At 32.9% G+C, this 24,952-nt stretch overlaps 1 protein-coding gene across 2 annotated transcripts; it reads right to left on the bottom strand.

Moving 5' to 3' along the window:
* Positions 1-1,717: 1,717 nt before the first annotated feature.
* Positions 1,718-24,639, bottom strand: LOC133172205 (A disintegrin and metalloproteinase with thrombospondin motifs 5-like). Of its 2 annotated transcripts, none has more exons than XM_061307050.1 (27): positions 24,051-24,639; positions 23,767-23,903; positions 22,459-22,568; positions 21,628-21,871; positions 21,403-21,532; positions 21,051-21,208; positions 20,805-20,891; positions 20,499-20,602; positions 19,750-19,878; positions 16,740-16,856; positions 16,370-16,464; positions 16,199-16,278; positions 15,974-16,081; positions 15,702-15,859; positions 15,558-15,618; positions 15,123-15,258; positions 14,824-15,002; positions 14,017-14,134; positions 13,094-13,183; positions 10,246-10,415; positions 10,044-10,107; positions 9,764-9,880; positions 4,672-4,913; positions 4,163-4,262; positions 3,982-4,077; positions 3,357-3,456; positions 1,718-2,796 (listed from the first exon to the last, which is right to left on the bottom strand). In XM_061307050.1, the coding sequence occupies exons 2-27, from the start codon at positions 23,809-23,811 to the stop codon at positions 2,628-2,630; spliced, it is 3,207 nt and encodes a 1,068-aa protein (XP_061163034.1). In that variant the 5' UTR covers positions 23,812-23,903; positions 24,051-24,639; the 3' UTR covers positions 1,718-2,627. The 2 variants fall into 2 exon arrangements, with proteins under 2 accessions (XP_061163034.1, XP_061163035.1); XM_061307051.1 differs by having other exon boundaries at positions 2,698-2,796; positions 3,401-3,456.
* Between the last annotated feature and the right edge of the window lie 313 nt (positions 24,640-24,952).

Genomic DNA, 24,952 nt, shown 5'->3' with positions numbered 1-24,952 from the left:
ACTTTGATCCTCCATTGCAGCCCCGCCCTACCCCCGGGGGTCATGGTTTGAACAAATTTGAATCTACACTACCTGAGATTGCTTCCATATAAATATGACTCATCATGGCTTTGCTGTTCTTGAGAAGAAGATTTTTAAAGATTTTTCTATATATTTCTATGTAAAACTTTGATCCTCCATTGCAGCCCCGCCCTACCCCCGGGGGTCATGATTTGAACAAATTTGAATCTACACTACCTCAGGATGCTTCCATATAAATATGACTCATCATGGCTCTGCTGTTCTTTAGAAGAAGATTTTTAAAGATTGTTCCTATATATTTCTATGTAAAACTTTGATCCTCCATTGTGGCCCCACCCTACCCCCGGGGGTCATGATTTGAACAAACTTGAATCTACACTACCTCAGGATGCTTCCATATAAATATGACTCATCATGGCTTTGCTGTTCTTGAGAAGATTTTTCCTATATATTTCTATGTAAAACTTTGATCCTCCATTGCGGCCCCGCCCTACCCCCGGGGGTCATGATTTGAACAAACTTGAATCTACACTACCTCAGGATGCATCCATATAAATATGACCAATCATGGCTTTGCTGTTCTTGAGAAGAAGATTTTTAAAGATTTTTCTATATATTTCTAAAACTTTGATCCTCCATTGCAGCCCCGCCCTACCCCCGGGGGTCATGATTTGAACAAATTTGAATCTACACTACCTCAGGATGCTTCCATATAAATATGACTCATCATGGCTTTGCTGTTCTTGAGAAGAAGATTTTTAAAGATTTTTCCTATATATTTCTATGTAAAACTTTGATCCTCCATTGCAGCCCCGCCCTACCCCCGGGGGTCATGGTTTGAACAAACTTGAATCCACACTACCTCAGGATGCTTCCATATAAATATGACTCATCATGGCTTTGCTGTTCTTGAGAAGAAGATTTTTAAAGATTTTTCCTATATATTTCTATGTAAAACTTTGATCCTCCATTGCAGCCCCGCCCTACCCCCGGGGGTCATGATTTGTACAAACTTGAATGTACACTACCTAAGGATGCTTTCACATGAGTTTCATCTTTCCTGGCCCTATGGTTCTTGAGAAGAAGATTTTTAAATGATGCCATTATTTTTTCAGTAATTCCTAATTATCTCCCCTTGAAAGAGGGCGTGGCCCTTCATTTGAACAAACTTGAATCCCCTTTACCCAAGGATACTTTGTGGCAAGTTTGGTTGAAATTGGCCTAGTGGTTCTTGAGAAGAAGTCGAAAATGTGAAAAGTTTACAGACAGACAGACGGACAGACAGACGGACGCCGGACAAAATGTGATCAGAAAAGCTCACTTGAGCTTTCAGCTCAGGTGAGCTAAAAATAGAAATCGATATGAAGCTTCCAATTATAATTCTACATTAGGTTTTATTTGACAACATTTAGCATTGTTTTTCCTTTAAATTTTTCATATTATCTGTTACACTTTTGGGGAAAATGATGTAGGAACTACACTACCCTCTTTGATCCGTTATAAAGTAAGAAATCTATCACCTGGAAAATAAAAGGTGTTGAGATTCCCTATTTTCATTTCATTTGATATCGAAATTCTGCATATATTTGTTGTTTAATTTCAGTTAATACAATGTATACAATATTTATAATCTATAAAAAATATTGAATTTTATTCAAGTTTATAAAAATAGAAACACTGCATTGTGACAATGAAATAAAACTTAAAACAATTTTTAATTCAAAGTATTTTGATCACAATGTAATCATTCATTTTGTCTGCACCATTTAAAAGTTATTGACATTTTTTTGAAACAAAATCTTGCCTGAAAACGAATCAAAAACAACTTTTTTTTCTAATAGAATTCAATAGAATAACGTCGAAAATATTACAACAACAATGCATGGCATGGTTGGGATTTAATTACACATAAACAATGCCCAACAAATTTCAAAACATTTTTCAGAAAATGCTAAACAATAGAAGGGGATACAAATAACTAATTTTTATGTTATGTTTTGGGGCAATTTTAAAAGGTCTGCAACCCTGCGACCTTCGTTAGCTGATCAGCTGAAAGATATTCAGATGTGACAGTGGTAGTGAGCGTGACCAATTAATACAACATTGATATCTTTTTTAAAATGTTGATGTACTGGTTCGTTCATAGCACCTTCTACTCTCAATCCAGAAACACGGGGATTTTGAAGCTATTTCGAAATAAAAGTGCATATTTATATACACATTATACAATTAAACCTTTTTTAAAAAAATAAAGCTACAATGCATCCATCTAATTGAACTTAAGTTATCTGAAGTGTTGAGATAAAACACTTATGATACATGTACATTATATATCAGCATTTGATATGTTGCCAACAAGATGCATTTACATCGATAATACCATTATTTCCACTACTTTTGTATAGAGGAATAGTAAAAATATTTAAAGCTGATTACTTTCACACTAATACAAACGAGTGTTAACAAATATAACAACTAGAAAATGTATATTTAAAAAAACATGAAAAAACAAACAAACAAACAAACAAACAAACAAGTGTATAATGCTCCATTAAATGTCAGGAGTAAAACAACTGCAAGATCCTTTATTATAAACTAAATCAATATTAATCATAGTCAGGTTGATTTTCCACGTCATAATCAGGATGAGCCTCGATATAAACTCTGATGTTGTCCTTGTCATCAGTCACGTGACTATTCTTCTGTTGTTTGGGGAAACCATTAAAATGCCCAGTTACCTTGTAATCGGTTCCCAATGTTCCTTTTTGCTTATACCTTTGAAAAAGACATTAAAGGTTTTAGATATATATCAAAGAACCTAATTATAAGGAAAAGAAATTGGAAGAAATAATATACACGTAACTATGCATATCATCTTAATGTCATGAGACAATGCAATGAATACATGTACTCAGATATAATTTTACCTTAAAATGGAAAGGAAATTATCTTAAAATGGGTGTAAAATTGTTGATTAAATTTATTAGAAAACTGCATGCATAATTACATTTAATGTTCCCATGCATAATTAAATAATCAGAATATTGTAACAATAATAATAATAATAAAAAAACATTTGTAGAGCGCCCTATATAATAAAATTTACCCTAGTTGATTAACAAGGTTATGGTAATATAAATGTAACAAAATGATTAACAATATATAAATAAGAAAACAACAAAAATAGTAGATATACTCTAATTTATTTAGTTATTTATATTTGAAAAAGAAATAACATTTTTACAAAACAAAATGAATTCTGAAGATTATCATGACAAAAATTATTAAAATAACCAGTAAGACATGAGAGGTTGGTTAAATGCAAAGTTACGTACCAAAAACCGAAATAACAGCATGCAAATACAACAACCAACATTACCACAAATAGACACCCAACAGTGATGCCCACAATCAGCCAGATCGTTTTTAGTTTGCCTAAATATAAATTGTACGAAGGATATTATTACATATATCACTGCTTTCCTTTAGCTATTAACTCGTCAAAACTGAAAGTAATATTTAATATCAATTTAAAACATTCTCCTAATATCTTAATTTTTCAACAAAGCCATTCATTATATTCATGATTTCACAAATGACATGAATATATAACGTTTTATAATCTATCTTAATTCAAAAAGAAAAAAAATCTGTTACTGTTATCCTTTCATTAATTGGAAAATGTGATTCCAACAGTATGAGTTTACAAAACTATATTCAGTTTCAGGTAAAAGAAGGGAAAACATTATTTCCCAACTTATTTGTCAATAAGCCATACATTTCAACTTTTCTCTCATAAGAACCAGAAAATAGGCCAACAATCTCGAAATATGAGAAAAAGAAGTACATGTATATCAATAAAAATTGTCTTTTCTCGTGTGTGTAAAACTACCAGAATTTATTAAGTCATACAGCTATGGATGATTCATGCAGATGTTATAAAAACTATTCTAAATTTACCGGAAGTGTCCTCTGGTGACTCTGTGGTGGAAGCTGAACCGGATGTGGTATCCTCGGGTTTTAAGGTTGTGAGATACACATCTCTTGTGCAGGCATCTACAAAAATTTAATTAACATTCAATTCATAAATATTGTCCCATAACTCTGTTTTCCAATATGTTTAATTACAAAGTTAACATACCCTGAGAGTTGCAAAATGCTCCGGAGTTGGGAAAAAGCTTTAAATTATCCATAATAATGGCACCTTTATTGTCCACTTTGGTCATTCCCTTTATTAAAATCTACGATAAATAATAAAAAGTTCTAATTCATCATTTTCAGTAGAAGAGTTCTATCTACAGATTACACATGACCAGTCTTAAAACAGCTAAAGTAACCAATTGGAGGTGTTTGTCAATGAAAGCATGCTATATTTTATTCATTTATTCTAAAATTAACATTGTATGAAGCAAACTTCGATTCTTGCACATTTTTTGCAGAATTCAAAGTAAACACCGTCAAAATTTGCTTTCTGTACACCCGTTTTGATCATAGAACTCAGGGAGCTGGTTGCAAAAAAAGCTACACCCTCAACTCTAACCTACCCCTATCCCGCCCTCTGAAAATAAACAAAGACCAAAAACAACTCAACAGATTTTTTTGAAATAAAAAATCAGAATATACATTTTTTTTTTCAAATTTTATACTCACCCGATCTGTTTCTAAGGTCGATATGGTGAATGCTTCGCACATAAAGATGTTAAGCTGTGGATTTGTAATCTCCCGTATAGAACCACCACCTTTCTTTTCCCAAGAAACCGTGATATTCGAGTTTACATCAGTGCTATGATAATTGAACGCCAAACATTGTGTATGACTCGTTCCTGCAATATTGCTGGTCAAAATTGTTCCTTCCTTGTCAGCTGCTTGGCTGGCCATATAAATAAAATAGTCTGTAATATATTCAAACAAAGTCATTTAGATGTTTTCAAAGACAGCAAATCAAATTTAGTACAAGTAAAATTGATGCAAAGCATCAGATCAGCCACAAACATGTTTAGCATTTTAAAGTATTTCCATATGAAAGAGTCCTGAAAATTAAATTTGAAAGTACAGAAAGTAAACGATACATTTTACTTGCAAAACTGTATACTAACTAGATTAACTATTAAACAAAAATGAATTAATTCATGGATATTGAAATAAAGAATAGGATTTTATCATCATCGAATTATTTATTGCAAAATGAAGTCTCAATGATTTCTTACAAATAAGACGTGCAAACTTTTCACGTGCTGATTTCCTGGATCTTTGTCATGCGATAATGCCGATGTTTTCGTTGTGATAGACAAGCATCACAATAAATGCGAAGTGCAAAAAAAATCATTATGTCATTTGCAGCTTTAGCGCATTTGCTTATAATTTTCTTCAACATTTTTCAATCATTTTGTCACTCTAATCGATATCCGGAAACATGACGTTCTGTGTTTATATCTTACACTCTCCCATGTTAGGGAGCAGTTCATGTAACAGCTTTCTTTAAAATCATAAATTAAAAAATATCTGATGAGAAATGAAAAAATAATCAAAATGTAACTTCTACCATTTTAATTTATCATTAAGCAAAGAACTGGGTACGTTACGTATAACAAGGCGGCCCTGTCTCCAAATTTGATTTCAGTTTGTTTACAAATATGCCTACGATGTGTCCTTTCAAGATCATTTTAGTTTTTAAAATTATCACATACCGTTTTTCCGTCAGATGTCTCGAAAAATGGCGAGTTTTCTTTAAAAATTACAAATTTTGACGTGATAACGTCATCATGGCGTTTGTTATTTTAACGTTACGTTAAAAGAAATCTGTAAATTCTCTGAACCGGAAACTATTTACTTTAATCTGCCTTAGTTCCAGAAAACAATTTTGAACTTTTATTTCAATTCATCGTACATGTATCTTTGATAGCTGGAAGGAGTATAATAATTTGTAGGAAAATATCATTTTTATCAGACAAGTAATGAAGCTTGATTCATCCATACAGATGAGAGACAAGGTACGTACTTCTTTTAAAATTTGTATCATGTATATATGTATGCGTATCAAATTTATAAAAAAAAAAATTATGTAAAAATTTGCTGGATTTCTTCAACCATTTTTCGCATTGTCTATGAAAATACACTTAAAATTTTAAAGATGCATGAATCAATTAAAAAGAAAATTGGAACGTCCCATATAAAATTATCAAAATTGGACATTTGGCAATGAAAAAGCCATCGCCCCCTTTTTCCATCCCAACAAATGGCAGCGCTATTAATGATTTTTGCTTTAGAACTCCTCCTGATGTTTACATGTTACACAACCGTAGATAAGATATTTGATATATTTCAGTGACAGTGATAATTTTTTCACTTCCTTCGGATACATTAACTCTCTGGGGCATTTCCTCCACAAATCTTTACATTTGTCCTTGTAGTAACGATAAAATACTTTAAATTTTTTTTTTCGGAACCGATTATCATCATACACGGACGTTGAACTGATCTTTAAAATTCAGAGATAATGTGCACCATTTTCACAAAGGTGACATGAGCAGGACCCCCCCCCCCCCCCCCGCCCTTCTCCAGCCCCGATGAACATCCATTGGAATACTGAACATATTTCCTATGACATACTTAATGTATTATTTCATGGATAATCTGGATAAAATCCTTTTAAAAATACTCGCTTACTTCAAGATTATCAATATATACTAGTAGTGTACATGTAGTTGATATGTACATTCGTTTTTTAAACAGGTAAATATCTACAGAGTAAACTTTTTTTTAATTTTTCATTTCAAGACTTGGAATGCCTTAAAAATGTAAAAATTATTTCTGAAAAAAAAATAATCGAGTTAAATCATCGATTTTGGAGCGGAAAGGGGGGGATGTCTTGTCCACAAGTAATGAATGATCGTGTTTGTATTTCTTACAGAACTGGGAACAGATAATCATTATATATAGACAATAAAAAAGGTTGATTGTATCATGTTTCACTTAAATTTTGGTAGAAAATGCCGAAAACATACACCACTGTCTAGGATTATAAGCCTTATAAACTTAATTTGTCAACATATTTTTTTCCTTATCTATAATTCCTTGTAAATTATAAATTAAACCCGATTTTACTTGAAAACACTGATGTCAATATTCCGATCACCATGATAAATGTATATATAATTAATAAGTGTAAATAAGAACTTTTCCATTCCCAGTTGCAGACCTTCAATAAGTAAATGGAGGTCGGCAGTGGCAGATTTAGAAGTGTTTAGTCATATATAAAACACTCCTTGATTATGCGATAAAACAATAGAATCCTTTCTGACATAATTAATTTTGTCAAATAAAAATCTGCAACAATACAGTGACAAGGATAAGAGGTTTTAAAAAAAAAATGTTCAAATGGTGACTTCTACTAGTACACGCCAAGCTTCCCCCCTACCCCCTCCCCCTTTACCTGCACCGATCACTAGCTACATGTATTGTCGTTTGATATTTATGATTCCCACACATATTATAAATTTAAAACGAAGAAAACATACTTAAGAAAGCTGATGATTTTCAATCAAAAGGTAAAAAAAAAAACCCTTTTCTTGAACAGTCAAATAAAGTCAATGTCCACTATGAAAGAGACGCGCGTTTTAATTGGAGGTACATGTATGTAATTAAATGTAAATTAATCGTCTGAACCAGCCCAACTTGTCCTTATTACTAATTTACGCTGTAAATATTGATTGAATATTTATCATAGTTGCGAAGACGGAAGAATTTGTTTCAAGTAGATCTACAAATTGTCAACATGATTGCTCTTTGTGACGTCTTGTTTTCAATGCATTGCGTCATTAATTACATTTATTTACATTTGCAAATATTTTTCTTATATGAACGTATTGAAGAGAAAATATGTTCAATTCTGTATGAACTTATTAGAGGGTCAGAGGTCATGGCGTAACCGAATCACACAGCGAGATGATATCTTGTCTACATATTTCTGTCACGGTGACACTGGTTTCGGAACTTCTAAGCCGTTAAAGCGATGAAAAAGATAAAATTATTGAAACATATGTTTTTCTTCGTTCAACAAATATTCATTAGTTCTTTCTTCGATGTGAAGAATGTTTTTAATTAGCCTAAAATCACGCTTACCTTTTTAACCCGAAATTCCTTTGAAGGTATGTAAACTGAAGACGATACCACCGCTTTTGACTTCATATATTAAGAACTCATACAATAATAGTAAGATTATTCTCAGTAGCGATCATGGATTTTTCATTATGAACAGATATTTCCTGAAATGGACTGCTGAACATCAATGTAAATACTCAAATGTTGGAGCGAGGCGAACTCTCAAGACCAAACAGCTTCTAGGTCATTGCGCGTCACAACGTAGCAATACGGCGGGCCGTTCGTGTAATAAATGCAGTTCTTTTTAGAATATTCGTCTCAAATGTAAATAAAAGTAATAAACAACAATGTTAAAAAGTTCTCTGGGAAATGAACTTGGTTGGTACGTGATCAAATCTTCTGAGAAGCCCTTCGGGCTTCACAGGATTTGATCACGTGACCAACCAAGTTCATTTCCCAGAGAACTTTTTAACATTGTTATTTATTTCTTAAATATTTACATTTGCAAATGTTTTCCTTTATATAAAACTATTAAAAACAATGTGTATCTATATCCGTGTAAACACGGGTTCCTCGCGTCATAAACGTTCGACGTAATTTCTCAGTGACGTCATAAAGGGTCGACGCGCAATCAATAGATCAAACTTGTGCCGTTGAGTTTGAAAAAAAATAAAACATTTCACGCGTTAAAGGTTTTAATCAGGCTAACAAATAATATGAATAAGTCACAAATGTAAATATAAGTAATAAGGTATCATTTTTAAACATCTATCGGGATATAAATACGGGTTGGTACGAGATCAAATTTACCATAAAGCCCTTCGGGCTTTATCCATGGAATTTGATCTCGTGACCAACCCGTATTTATATCCCGATAGATGTTTAAAAATAATACCTTATTTCTTAAGTAATGTCCTATAATAAATTTCACTGAGAAAGGTTTATATGGGTTTCATTTGCATAAATTGTACTAAATTATTTTTCAAATGCAGAATTGGATTTAAAAGACAATAAAAAGAATAATAAAACCTTCAGATACAGAATTAAACAATTTATTTCTTTAAAAGTATAGATTTATTGTGGAGAAAAGTGACGTCTATCCAAAAATGCCGCATTTTCAGCTTCAATTTTTTGTAAAAACGGATGTGGCCGCATTTTTGTAAGGTCATATTTTCTTTTTAATATTAGAAATCGGGTTATATTTGTTCTTTCTGTGAAGTTTCGCATACATACGCGGATGCGGCCATATCTAAATATAGACTCGAAGAGAAGGAAAAGTCCAAAATAATGGACTTCCGGAATATAAGACCAGTTTTGAACGTTATATAAATGAAAGGGCGCTTGAGTTGAGAAAAAATGTTACCCATTTCACACACAGGGAAACCTCAACAGTAACTTGATACATTTGATAAAATGTAAACCTGCGTTTATTTTTTGCCGATTTTACAGGGCCGATATTTGGGCTTACCGTACCCAGTTCTTTTAAAAATTTTTATTTATGATTTTTATAAAAGTTATTAGTAAGAAAATATTCTAACTAACAAAGAGAAAATAACGACTCAATTCCCCATGTGCACATTCTAACACAACCACAAATAGATCGGCCGCTCTTGCGGCCGATAATAACAAAGGAAAAACTTGCCTCCGAAGTCATTTCTGGGTGGTGGATCCAATATTGCAGAAGTAGTGTATGTATCACGAATAAAAGTAGTCAAACTTAGCCCACAGGTGTCCACTTCAAAGTCACAATCGAAGGACACTGCATTTCAGGTAAATGTTTATAATAGTAAAATCGCTCGTTGCTAGTTTTCATTTTAGTATCACTATTAGTTGTTAACATTTCATATATTCAGAGTTAGAGTTAATCCAACATATGATTATTGAAACATGGATAGCAGATTTTTTCTACAAATTGTAATTACCTGGTTTTGATTCCGAATACATAAAGTTAACACCAACATTGCCATTAGCCTCGTTCTGAAATAGCTAAGCAAATACGTTCTTTTTCTATTAGAATGTACAAGTATAAGGAAAATCATTTTACTATTTGCCTTACTTTTTAAAAAAAATTCAGCTGATATTTTCATGTATATCAATTAGAATGCAGATAAAGCTTTTAAGTACCTTGATTTCACAAGACTCATTAAGTGGTCCTTTAGCGTGGAGAAACTGATCAAAGAAGAAATAATACCACTCAGTTCCCGCAAACAAAATTGGCTCCGTTCTAGTGTCAAATTTCCATGAGCTGGCTATCATACTGGCAAGAATTACATTTCCAGTTTTGTCGTATACCTCTAAAGATAGACCAATGAAATATGAAACAAGAGGCCCAAGGGCCTTAACGGTCACCTGAGTATAATACAACAATTTAGAGGATCCATAGAGTATAAAATGAACTGAAAGGTGAAGCTTTGTTGCCCAAAAGCAAGAAAAATAGGGTGATCAGGATTAACAAAATAATTAGTCTAGTATTCATTAACAGTTCATAAATTAGGTTCTAATCTGTTCCCCATTTATCACTCTCACCATACAGTATATTAAGAAACTATCAGTGCTTCTGTACTCTTTTAATTCCTTGTGGAAATCTCTTACATTGGCCTGAGTAAGACTCTTGGTCTTTGATAAACATTTAAGGTACTGGTATTCCATCCCTAATAGCCTCAGATTCAATGAATTTGAATACATAACAGATGTGTACGGGTGGAATACTCAGTATATTTAGACATAATCTACATTTATTACTATTAGCATGTAAGAATGGAAGTGTCCTAATTTATGACTTGACCTTTGTTGAAGAGTTATCTCCCTCTTTTTAAGTAATAAAAATCAATTTTAAAAAAATATACGGTAAAAAATTGTTTTCAATTGTCATTCTATTTCTAATGATTTAATGGATCTTTCCACCACAGTAGTTATTGATATTCTTATTATCTGAATTTTTATTTTTAAAAAATCGCTTGTCTCCATAGACTTCAATGCAATTTCTATTAATTAAATACTGCTTAGTTAATTACGTTTTTGAAACTTTCACTTGGTAAATCCTTTTCTACTGTAAAGTTCTTTGAATTAATATCAGAGTATTATATACGTGATTGATATTTAAGGATAGAGAATTAGTTCCTATTAGGGATGGAAAACCTTAATAAGACAAGTCTACCTGATCATTAAAACTATGAAAGTACTTTTTGTATTATACAATAAAAATTCTTGCATGATTCTCTTATTCTATTAACCTTTCAAGTACATTATTTACAGTGATTAATTATCACAAGTAAATGGCAAAGGGGAATAACTCCTCTCAGTAGAATACAAATTAATAGAGCCCTGGCCTGGACTAGGACACTTGACCAAATGGTCTTGATGTTCAAAAATCTGGTAAAGATACCCTTCCTTATTAAAACTTTTACCTTTTTTGCCTCTGATATGCCCAGGTGCAGAGAAGATTTTTAAAGCATTAATGCATTTTCACTATATAATAAATAGAGTCCCGCCCTAACATCAGAACCTCTGATCCAGGGGTCATGAAATTCACAAATTTGGAAAAGGCATCCTTGCTTATCATAACCATGTATTTGTTTAAATAATACCCAGGAGTAGAGAAGAAGATTTTCAAAGAATTAATGCATTTTCATTATATAATCAAAAGAGTCCCGCCCTAACACCAGAACCCCTGACCCAGGGGCCATGAATTTCACAATTTTGGTAGAGTCACTCTTGCTTATCATAACTATGTATTCAATTTGTTTCAATAATACCCAGGAGTAGAGAAGAAGATTTTCAAAGAAATAATGCACTTTCACTATATGATCTATATAGCCCCGCCCTAACACCAGAACCCCTGACCCTGGGGCCATGAATTTCACAATTCTGGTAGAGTCACTCTTGCTTATCATAACTATGTATTCGATTTGTTTCAATAATACCCAGGAGTAGAGAAGAAGATTTTCAAAGAAATAATGCACTTTCACTATATGTTCTATATAGCCCCTCCCTAACACCAGAACCCCTGACCCTGGGGCCATGAATTTCACAATTTTGGAAGAGTCACCCTTGCTCATCATAACTATGTATTCAATTTGTTTCAATAATACCCAGGAGTAGAGAAGAAGATTTTCAAAGAAATAATGCACTTTCATTATATGATCTATATAGCCCCGCCCTAACACCAGAACCCCTGACCCTGGGGCTATGAATTTCACAATTTTGGTAGAGTCACTCTTGCTTATCATAACTATGTTTTCGATTTGTTTCAATAATACCCAGGAGTAGAGAAGAAGATTTTCAAAGAAATAATGCACTTTCACTATATGTTCTATATAGCCCCGCCCTAACACCAGAACCCCTGACCCTGGGGCCATGAATTTCACAATTCTGGTAGAGTCACCCTTGCTCATCATAACTATGTATTCAATTTGTTTCAATAATACCCAGGAGTAGAGAAGAAGATTTTCAAAGAAATAATGCACTTTCACTATATGATCTATATAGCCCTGCCCTAGCACTAGAACCCCTGACCCTGGGGCCATGAATTTCACAATTTTGGTAGAGGGCTCAATGCTTATTACAATCATGCCAACAGTTTGACTGCTTGATGTCCAGGAGTAAAGAAGAAGATTTTTAAAGATTGCATTAATTTTGATGGTTTTGGCCCCACCCCTCAGGCCCCAGGGGGGCAGGGGCCACGAATTTCAAAATTTTTGTTCCCCTTCACCCATAGATGCTATATGCCAAAATTGGTTGAAATTGGTTCACTGGTTCCAGAGAAGAAGCTGAAAATGTTCAAAAGTTTACGACCGACGAACGACGGACGACGCACGACGACGGACGAAAAGAGATAGCAATAGGTCACCTGAGTGACTCAGGTGACCTAAAAAGTGAATTCCATCCAATCATCGATTGATAATTGGGAAAAGAATTACAAAAACTGTTTCTAAATGTGATTAGAAATCTTAGATTTACAGAAATAATGAACCTAAAAAGTTCTTTTTCATATCCGCATAAGTAAACCAAAACTGGATATTGAAAGCGCCCTCGGGTAGAAAGGCTAATGTACGACGTTCTCCTGTCAAAATAAAAATGCAAAATTCAGATCATAAAACCCTCAGTTAGATTAATCATTTTCTTATTTTTATTTATACAATGAAATATGATACGAACAAAAGTAATCAAGCTCTAAAGTCCATTGAAACAATAAGAATTGGGAGCGGAACAAACATGGACCTCTTAAAATATCAGAGGTGGAATCAGGTGTCATTGAGGAGTAAGCATCCCGGCGTGTGCTCCTTGTCAAGATCCAGCAAGCAGAAAAATCCATGGACAATTCAGTGTGAAAATAATGGTCTAACAATTTATATGAAAAACGTCAGTCATTCGATTTATCAAGAGATTGTATTTGCTGACAAAATCATTGTATCGACTATGGAATTTGCGAAATATTGACTTTTAACGAGACATTTGATATCCTAGTACAATCAAACTATTTGTCAATGGCTTTCCTCGTTTAAGAAATTGTTTGGACATTGAGCATGTTCTCACGCATCGAATCAACTGAGTAACACAAACTCCATATGCAGGTAAGGGAAGTTGACGATATAAAAGTTGAAGGCCTAAAATTTATCATTAAGCTTGTTATTAGGTTACCATTGACGTCTTTTTTCAGTAAAATATCCAAATATGAAACAGATGTTTCAGACTTTTAGTTGTTTTTATTTCGAGGTCAAAGATATACCGAATCAACTTAGGAATGAAAATGAATGTTAATTGATTCAACGTCGTTGACATATTTAAATGTTGAATTGAAAGCCACAGCAATAAATCTTTTTCTTTTGATGTAGAAGTTTTGAATAAATTCTGCTTCATATGAATACAAAAATGTTTCTTCTAACAATCCCTTACCTTTGTTTTGTTGCTGATTGTCTATTTTGGACACTACTGCACAGCTAGAGTTATCTCCCCCACATTTACCACATTCATCAAAAACTTCTCCATTAAAGCGGTCATCACAACCAAATCTCTTGAACAAAAAGAAAAAAAATTAAAGTTTCGTCGTGAACAAAACTTTTTGTCAACAGAATACTCCAGCTACATCTGAACTTATGTCAGATACAATAAGTGAATTGCTTGTTTTCGATTTAAGGGTCACATGATTTCTTGTTAATAAATAGCAGAACAGGAAGTTGTGGATTACTTTAAGCTCCATTCTTAGTCATCTTCACAATGTCAAGGTTTTGTGAAACCATCCCTCTTCACAAACCCTTGACAAAAGAAGCTATTTAAAAGTTGGGCTACGGGTCTCATTTCATGTTTTAATTAATTATAAACCAAAGGCTGCTTACCGATTGGTTCCTGTCCTAGACCAGAAACAAATGAAATGGTAGCTTTCTAGCCCGACTTTTAGATATCGACTTTTGTCAAAGGTTTGTGCAGAGGAACGATATCACAAAACCTTGACATTGTGGAGATGGATTCTTGGAATATCCAAGTCATTTATTTAAAAAAAAAATATCGTGAAAATGACAAATGATGCATTTCATGGTTTCATTTCGTAAGCCTACTCGATATAAATTATTTGATATTGAAGCATTTTCAAATGTTCATATACAAAATAAAGAAGTAGTGAGCTGCGTTTTGTAAACGACGTTTGTGTTTGTTGATTATTGAGTTCTTAATTTATCTATATTCGGATGAAGTAATGTTTGGCACCTGACACAAACCATCCAGACACATGTAGTAGGATCCAGACTGTCGTGGCCAGTTGTTTAAATCCCAGGCGCTAGATCCCCCAACACAGGCCACTCCGTCTGGCATAAACCCAAATCTAGTAAACGAGGGAATCGTGTGACCAGGGGCGGGGTCACAGGTCACTTCACATTGACCATCAGCTGGAATTGGGAGAAAAACATTTAATGTCCTTGATGTTATGTAGTCATAGCTTTCGATCATTTACTTTTTTTTTTACACTATAGTGTAATGGAAAAGGAATTTATGCACACAGAAAGTACCTGTATCAGAGTACCTTGACCCCGTCTCCAAGTACTGATCGGGTTTGATGACATTGTTGTCTCTCAATCTTTTACACGTCTCTCCAGCGCGCTGGTTCCTCAGAGTGGTCTGGTCAGTACTGTCATTGGGACAGGGCTGATTTCAAAGATACAGATACTTTAACATTTCACAGAGGAAGAGGGATAACATAAACCTACTCATGCCACAAAATGAGGCTATATTATATACCGCGGAATTTGACATCCGGCAAGGGCAAGGTTTGAGAATATTGATTTAGCTAAGAATGCAATGCAGTAGAATTAGTCACATATATTAACAGAGGATGTAACGAACATTCACTACTATAATATCTTTAACTTTTTATATAAAAGTCCTGACAATACACTACAGTCTAGTTTTATATATATATATACATATATATATATATATATTACCTCTTTGTTACAAGCTTCAGCTTCATATTCATCTCCTGGACAGCCTTCAAAGTTGATGGGCCTACATGCAATCCATTACATATATTTATATATATGAATAAATCCTCTACTTATTACAAAATGTCTAAATGTTGTTATACTAACGCTGGGTTGTCGCACTTTCGTCTTCTGTAGTTGACGCCCCGCCCACAAGTTCTGCTGCACCCTGTCCAGGCCCCCCACTGACTCCACCCTCCCTGACGCTCTACCAGGCTGCTCAGTTTCGCAGTTGAGGCATCAACACAGTCCATTTTAAAGCAGATCTTCAAAGATTTTGTTTTGTTCATATCAATTATTTCTATGCATCAATCTTTGCAATTCTGTTGTTGAAAAGCAATTTGAATGTCCTGATAAACTTTTAACCAATGAAAACTTACTTTATTTGTATCACAGTACATGCCATAGATAGATGTAGTTTCTTTGAACATCTGACCATAGTTACTTTGCTGATAATCATGATTGGCACAAGTATATTGAACACAAACCTACATAATCAAATTGTCAACTTATATATACAGACGGCAAGAAGAGAGTACTGTTAAGTTCTAAACACATCAAGACAAAAACAAAGGTATTCATCTGACTTCAAATAATGATCATACGCCAAGTTTTGGATATTTTCTAAAACGAAATCCACTGCCATATTTTAGCTCACAGATCTGATCTGGTGAATACATCTGCCCTGAAAAAGACGAATATCTTGTAGATCACTGAACTTGTAATTAATGTTAAAGCACTGAAATTATCAATCATAAGAGAGCAGGTTGTAGTACCTGGAATTATGGGATTGAGAGTGATGTCTGCTATATTCGCTGGGACGTCTTTGGAAGGGATATTTTCTTCCCACAAACAGGTTTTACTTCCTGACCTTAAAAAAAATTAACAGTGTTTGTAGTTCTATATCTGTTAAATAGCGATATACGCTACTCCAACTCAATAGAGTACCGATATGAGAACAGTGTTTTAATTAACCATGCCTATTCACTTTCTATATACAGCTTTATCAGGGGTTCGCAAAAAACAAAAATATTGCAATGTATCAGGAAAGTCTTAAATTCGTTCTAAATAAGATGTATATTTTATAGGTCCAATAAGAATGAGACTTGCTACATAATTATGACATGTTTTATAAGAAGCACTTACTGCAATAGTGTATCCATGTCTTTCTTACTACAGCTGCTCCAACCTGTTCCGTACCCACCCATTACACCGATGTCACTTCCGGAACATCCGCGATCCGAGTCATGTAACATACCCATGCTGTACGACATTAAATCTTTAAATGTTAATTAAGAAATATCTACCATATTATGACTAATAAACATATACTAGAATGTTAGAAAAGACCGATTTTGAAATACTTTATTTTTCAAATACCATCGCACTGTGATTGGCCAAAATATATCTCGTCTTCTTTTAGTAGACTAAACAGACATAAGTAAGAGATCTATATATTTTCTGTAAAATACATTATTTGAAAGACTTCTTGCAAAGTTTTAATAAAAATGATTCTTTGACATCTACTTTTCTACCAATTTCATAGAGAAATTCGATGAATTTTCCTCTTGGCAAATCATTTAAGATTTTCCTTGTTATTTATGCTAAATACATTCTAAATGATGCCTCCTTCTAAGCTTTGAGGATACTAACCGTTCTGCTTATAGGCGAAATATTAAGTACATTTCCAGAAAAAAAAAAAAATAACTGGATGCTAAACAATACGAGAATGGATGGTAAATGTGCTAGTAAACAAATAATACGGATATTTGTCAGAGGCAGAACCCGTGATACTTCTAAAATACATGCATATATACTATTAATGTTAATAATTTTAAATATGTCCTTAGGGCGAATACTAGTAAACAAAACAAAGAAGAAGAAAAAAGAAAAAAAATGAGTAGGACTGGTTGTTTTTGTTTTGACTTCCAATGTAAAACCTTCTTGTTTTCATTTCGGCTAAGAGTGAAAATGGTTTTCAATATTTACCCCCCACTAATACATGTACCTAGTTAAGTGGAGATTCCAAGTTATTTAATTATTGTTTTCGTACATTAATCATGTTATTTTTCTTTTAAAAATGGTCAGAAGAATGCTAAGTTTGCTTAACAGCTAGTTTACTCATGGTTTCAGTTTATCATTTAATATTGGTTTTCATATGAAATAAAATATTTTCAAAGATTATTCAGATATTACATGAGAAGACTTACATGTACATCCGACGCTAAAAATAAGGCATATGTAAACAATGGTGTGGTTTTACTGGTTAAAAGAAGAACCATTAAACTGGAACATCTGTTTATTAATCTAATAAAACATTTTGACCATCATTTAATCAACACAATTATATAGCTATCCTTCAAGAACAATACTCATCTCGCCCTTGGGCCGCGTTGAATACTGTTTTTTTTTCCAGGTAGCAAAATGATCGTGTTGACATCACAAAAGTCAGCAAAGTGTCCCCCTAAAATAGCGTTTAATAGGTAAAAATACAGAAATCATATTCATTTAGAGTAAGGAGAAAATTGTGTGAATGTTTCTCTGACAAGAGCACAAAAAAGGAACTCTAATACACGGAAGACAATGAAACATGAATATGTCGACATTTCTAGCACATATATAAGATACATGTAACTGTTTACTGTCTATATTGTTTGCATTAACTGGTTTTCAAACATCGTCTTAATACCTTAAGACTCTGCAAACCTAATTGTGATAATATAGATATGTATAAAGCAAGTAAGGAAATAATTATAACCACTAGTCTAATTTCCCCCACGGGCATGCTCTAGATCCTAATAAAATATGTTCCTGCACCAGTTTTCGTTTACTTTACATACCTTGCCTTTCCTGACGGAACAATTATAGGGGTATAAAAAGATTTCTTTGGTGATCATCAATTATTACAAAAGATTTTAATTCAACTTTTCTTCAAACAAGGAAATGTTCCTTTTCAATTTAATATTTACTTTTGTATATGTATTGTACTGTATATATATATATATATATATATATATATATATATATATATATATATATATATATATATATATATATATATATATATATATATCAAGTGTACTAAGTTTGGATGGGCATAAAAGATATTTTAAAAAAATAACAAACTTGAATTTGGTGATAAGGACAAATGCAGAGGAAGCAAAATGACAAATCCCCTATTTACCACCAAGTTTTTTTTTTAGAATGTAATCCACTTTTTATTAGTCTTTTGTGACCGGTTTACAAATACTCATACGAGATCTACATTGGAAGAACTTGGAAGAAAAATGGCGACGCTAATACTTAAAAAAAACAGACGTCAGTTCTTCAATTTCTTCACAGAGTAAGTTTATAAATGCATAGAAAGCAAATGATAGCATGTCAAGAGAAAACTGATATGCACAATCAAATACGTATTCTTTGGGGGGGGGGGGGGTCATACTTTTTCCCCTTGTAAATTCAAGCTTCGAGACCAGGACAATGCGCCCAGTTTTGAATCTAATCTAATCCATCAACAAAAACTTACCTCAATTTCAACGGTAAAAATTGAAATATGCGATAAGTATAGGATCTCCCATAATTTTGGGTTGGATATGATTTTTTATCCAATGAGTTTTGTGTTTTTATAAGGCTCATGGATAAAAAAACACAACAAGTTGGAAAACTCACACCTAACCACAAACAATGGGGGATTCTTTTTTAATCACATGTTTTACACTATTCTATATATGTAAATCCACAATATTTGACTTGATTAAAATCACGTAAAACCATTGTGCTGTCACAACCGTGGATATGAAAACGATATCCTGTGAGCTATATCCACTGTATACAGGAGAAAACTGGTGTTAAAGAAGTATCTGCGTATTCGAGAAATAAAACACCTTTATTTTTCGTTCGTTGAAAAATATTTACCTAGATTTTACTTCTGTAATTTTATTTCTAATCACGGTTAAAACATAATTGCTACTTCACGTTTGTCTCTTAATTAAAAGGACATGTGACATACCGTCACAGCATAAAATGTGCACAATTTACAGAATATATATATATATATATTAATTTCTCACTGAATGAAAAAAGTGGGTTATATTCTTAATAAAAATCTTTTCTTTAAATTTCAAAAGGGGAATTAAACTGGAAATGAAATATTTACAGATGTCCGATCTCGTGTGCCGTGGCCGCAAAGCTGGCTGCTCCTGTGGCTGTGTCCACTCCACAGTTATACTGCTGGTCACAGACGCCATTCTGGTAAGCTCGACCCAAAACATCCAGATTTTGTAATCTTAGTAAATACAAAATCTGGTCATAATAATTACAGTACATTATTTTATTATTTTCATAAAATAAATACGATAGTCATATATTCAGCATGTTTCTCCTTGATAACTGGAAATTGTTTAAGTGAAGGTCACAACTAATAGGAAATACTAATAGAAACTGGAAAATTAATTGTGATACTTATATATCTATGGAGGAAACCTTAATTTGATTTGATAGATCAGGTAAGGAATGAATTTGAAAATCATGAATCAATAAAAATTATAATAACTTTTCTTACGGTTAATATAGACAATTAAAACATTTCACCTGATTCTATTCATACTACTAAAATCTGCTTTTAAAAATAGCAAAAGCTTTAATTCGGATACAGTTTTATGCAAATTTTATGCTTATAAAATACAAAAAACAAGATATAGTAGATTACAAAACACTTTAAACTCTTTATGTGTCAGTCACATGAAACCAAATCTAGCAGTTCTAAGACTCACCAACTTCTTGAAATGAAGTTTTATCTGTATATTATCAATGTTACAATTAACTTCAGCATAGGAGTAGAAAGACACCATAATATTTGCTAGAATAAGTTGTAAAAGAACTCTAAAAGTATTGATAATTACTTACCCCACATGCATATATCGTATGTCAAACTGACCATCATTTGTTGTAGCAGCACAAAATTTGGACAAGACATCCCCCAGCAATGTCGTTGATGGATCGAAAGAAGCCTGGAATATCGATATTGTTTATCAAACAAAACAGATGTACAAGATACATAGAGATGTGTATATTTTAAGTTTATCTGCTCATTAATTGCTTTGAAATGAAAGAACTTCCTTTATTACTAAATTTCAAGGAATAGTCTTTATTTATAAACTTTAAATTCGAAAAAATGGTATGTGTATGCAATGAAAGTCAATCTTATCTTACTGGATCTGTGTCATAAAAATGAACTTTCTTCAGTACTAGTTTGGTGTTGTATCCAAGCATACCAGATCTAGACCATTCCATTTGAACCTGATATAAAGTAATCCGTTACGCTGCATTAACTGAAGTAATATCTGCGCCCATCAATTATTCAAAAGAGGAAAATAGTTGAAAAAATCAATATGCATTAAAGCAATTTACTTTTTAGAAACTAGTATTTATTTTCTTTTATTCTTTTATGATACATACAGCATGATATTTCATCAATATATGCTGTAATCGTTCTGTAAAGTCTGTGACCAGCATGGTCTGGGTGTAGGCAGCGTCTGTGTAAACCGCCAACTCTATCGTTATGTTATGTGATGGTACCGAACGTCTGCTTCTACCATTATGTTCAGTCAAATTTTCTGCAATTGTATTTTTGATGTGGGAAACGACTTTGGAAAATATCACCTCTTTATCGACTTACTATCTTCTTTTAAAAAAAAAACCAGATGACCATAAATCTGGGACATATAATTCGAAATTTTAATAGACAATCACAGATCATTGACATCTTGTGAACATAACCTACAATAAAATTTAACAAATAATCACTTACCAGTTGCGGAGTTGGAACACGAAACTTTGTCTTCGTGTTGAGCAATAATTATAGGGGTGTATCGCTTACTAGTTGATACAGGCAAGGACTGCATATGTAACTTATACTCTGGAGTGCTGATGATTCCAAACTAAGAAAAAAGAAATACTTTTGCTCATGCATGCCTTAGGAAAAAAATGGTAATTTTCTGAAGAAAAAAAAATATATTGAACTGGTACTGCATACTATTTTATCACAGATGGACAAAGAGGCAATGCCATGATGTGACGTCACAGTTCCAGTAAGAAAGCAGTCTGGGTGAGCGTCTTTCCACCGTAGAGTCGATGAGTTGGTCAGTGTTACAATTTCAGCAGACGGATGGAGAATATTTTCAGGTTTAGTGAGTTCCAGACTAAATTTCTCCCCGGAATACTCGAACATAACTTTCATTGAATCTGTCAAGAGGTTAGATCCTGCTACTCGTTTTGACCTATTTATTAAAAGTAATTAAAAAAATAATAATGTTTGATGTCAATATATTATATTTTCACATTGAATTGTTTACGGATTTTTCCGTTTACCCGATCATGACAATGAGCACGCATGTCTGGTCTACAGAGCATGGCACGTGACCCCACCTCTGTTTTCAGAGGCCCGTGTTCGCTCTGCTTATAATTTGTATTGTTTAAATGCACTTTTGAGAATGTTATTATCTTCACATTTCATAGAAATGTTTTTTTTTTCAAGTTTGTAATACCCATAATTAAAGAAAATAGAGACATCAAAGAGATCTTTCATATCCCTATACGCCATAATAAAGACAGAAATACAATATTATTATTATTATTATATTATTTTTTTTTTTTGGTATTTCATTTCAGTCATACAGATTATAGCTTAAATTTGAAAGTTTATACAATCTGACTATACAGGAACAAAACTTGTCGGCGCATCACACCGGAAAATTTCCTTCTGAAAAAAATGACACATCATTCTGTCGTTAACTGGGACAAAAGTTTTGCTACCTGATAATAAATTTGAAAATATCAGATGTATGGTGTGACGTCAGATAATTACCTAATTAAATTACCGTCATGCCAAAGTTTTGTGTACTTAATATTTGTCATTCCTTTCCGCTCCAATTCCTTTCGTAAGAACTCTCCATCTTCTGCGGAACAAATCCATATCTGAATCACAAAAAGAACTATTCCCAGCATTTGGAATGTCCAAGGTTTTAATTTACCTTTATAAATAAGATGATTTGTAACTGAAATAAGTTGGAAAATGACGTCATAATGAATTGATAATAGTTAAATGACGTCATATTGCGCTAAATGTTTAGCGACTATTGCATAGGTTTGGAATGCAGTCAAAAGGAAACAACCTTGTCGTATTTTTTCTTTTGAAATATGTATTTAGATTTTTTGTCGTTAACTTGATCATTAAACAGTAGCTTATTTTAGAATCCCCTAAATGCACTAGTTTAGAAATATATAATTTTCTCACATACTATAAAACTTTGTAACCCCCCCCCCCCCCATTTACCAAGGTAAACAATATTGCCTTCTATTAATATTGAGAAAAAAAACGCGAAAGCAAATTATTATGTCATTAGAACCATTTACGTTCAAAAAACATATACATTTTTTTTTAATTTTATATAACTAAACACATTTTGAAGATACTTAAATTTTAACTCGATTTTGTGTGTGTGTGTGTGTGTATCATTACTATCATACTCGTTTTTTTCTATTTTGTTTTTTGTTTGTTGTTGTTGTTCTTTAAAGGCAAATATACCTCATGATCAAAAAAAAAAAAAAAAAAAGACAAGACATTAATATTTGCACTTTTTTCATGCACAAAATATGACAAGATTGACATTTTGATTTCCGAGAGAAATCATTTTTTTAAAAACCTACCAGATGAGCCTACATCGATCAATGTTTAAAATCACAAGTTTCATATATTTGTCTGAAATGTTAAAGAAATGCATGGCTATATATTCCATTTTATGATTAAATCTCTTAAATATATTAAAAAAGATTTTTTTTCATAAATTAAGCTAGGTATGTAACATATATCATCCCAACCCTGGATGTGGATTTTTTTTTCAAATAAAAATTACCCGTCGGTTTTTTTTTCGTTTTTCCGTTGTCTTGATATATAAAATGAATTAAAAAGCTCCTCTTCAATTAATGACAATTTCTGATTCACATTTTTAAGATTTAAAGAGATTTTTATGAATTAAAGAGTGATGTGATATGATTTTTTATGATCTACTGTTAAAATAAGCATGGATAAACACAATTTATGCGGATACACCCTTCATATGAATACTATACGTTAAAAAAAATACCATAGTACAAAGTTACAAATTATACTTACAAGAAATGATGCCCATAAGACCGATTTAATACTTTCCTTGTCCATTGAAAAAACCAACGAAAAAACATTATCTTTCTAAGATTCCGGAAAGAATATAAAGTCGGTCTTCAAAGTTCTATAAGGCATGATCTCAGCACCTTAAATAAGCGGAAAATAAACAATTTTGACAATTGAATTTATAAATATATCGATGAATAAGGCTTCGAGAAACGTAACGGTTGTGCACCTCTGTATAGAGCATTCAATTATAATGTATAATATGCACGTAGATGCTTTAAATTTACCTGCAGTACTAATTAGAATCGACGGCTTCTTAATCCATGATCTAATATATTCCTCAGATAAGTATCACCATGTGGCCTTGAGTTTAACTATCCGTAAATGCGATCAGCTTCAAGTTGTTTATATATATTTTACTACATTGTACATAAACAAACTCATTTCCTGTTGCATATTTATGAATCGTTAAGTTAAAATCTTCCTGCTGTGAGAAGTCGTCAACATTAAATGCGGTGAGGGACGTCAATTTCAAATTTGACAACCGGGACAAACTAGTCTTTGTTCATTTTGACCACAGTTGTATTAAAAACGATATCCCTGCTAATAACAATCATTTCCCACCTACCTTCCGTGACTTTTGTCCATAGAATGCAATTTGGAACATAATACAGAATCTTTAACTCACTCTGAACTGGACCCAGACACGCACACCACGCACATTTTACGTATTAGAATTTCTTACGTTACTGCCAATTAATTCTCCAGTTTTATTGACGGATCCATGTGATCGCTGACTCTTTGTTGACCTTTTATCCGGGAAACTGCACTGACGGGAAACGCTCTAAGTTAATGGTAGAATCGCCTCTCTTAATTATAGAAACTTTAAGGTCATCTACACATTTTGTGAGCTATATGGGTATGTATGTTTTGTTTATATGTCCCTGTTAGAACGACATTGGTTTTGATATACTTTTAAGTAAATATACAAACAACAAGTGATACTATTTTCCCATCGATTGGATGCACACACGCACACGCACCCTCACTCACACCCACTCACACATATACACTTATAAATTGTCTATTATACACTTATTTTTTGGCTATGTGGACAACAGCAAGTGTATTGTCCCCTAAGACAGCAACTATTTCACGAAGCGTAACCGAGGGGAACAATAAAAAAAAT

Source organism: Saccostrea echinata, unplaced genomic scaffold (assembly GCF_033153115.1).
Source record: "Saccostrea echinata isolate AGI-Se365-2 ecotype Australia unplaced genomic scaffold, CSIRO_AGI_Sech_v1 ptg000054l, whole genome shotgun sequence".
NCBI classification, from domain to species: Eukaryota; Metazoa; Mollusca; class Bivalvia; order Ostreida; family Ostreidae; genus Saccostrea; species Saccostrea echinata.
The sequence above is the reverse complement of the archived record's forward strand: the minus strand, read 5'-3'. Positions and strand labels throughout refer to the sequence as shown.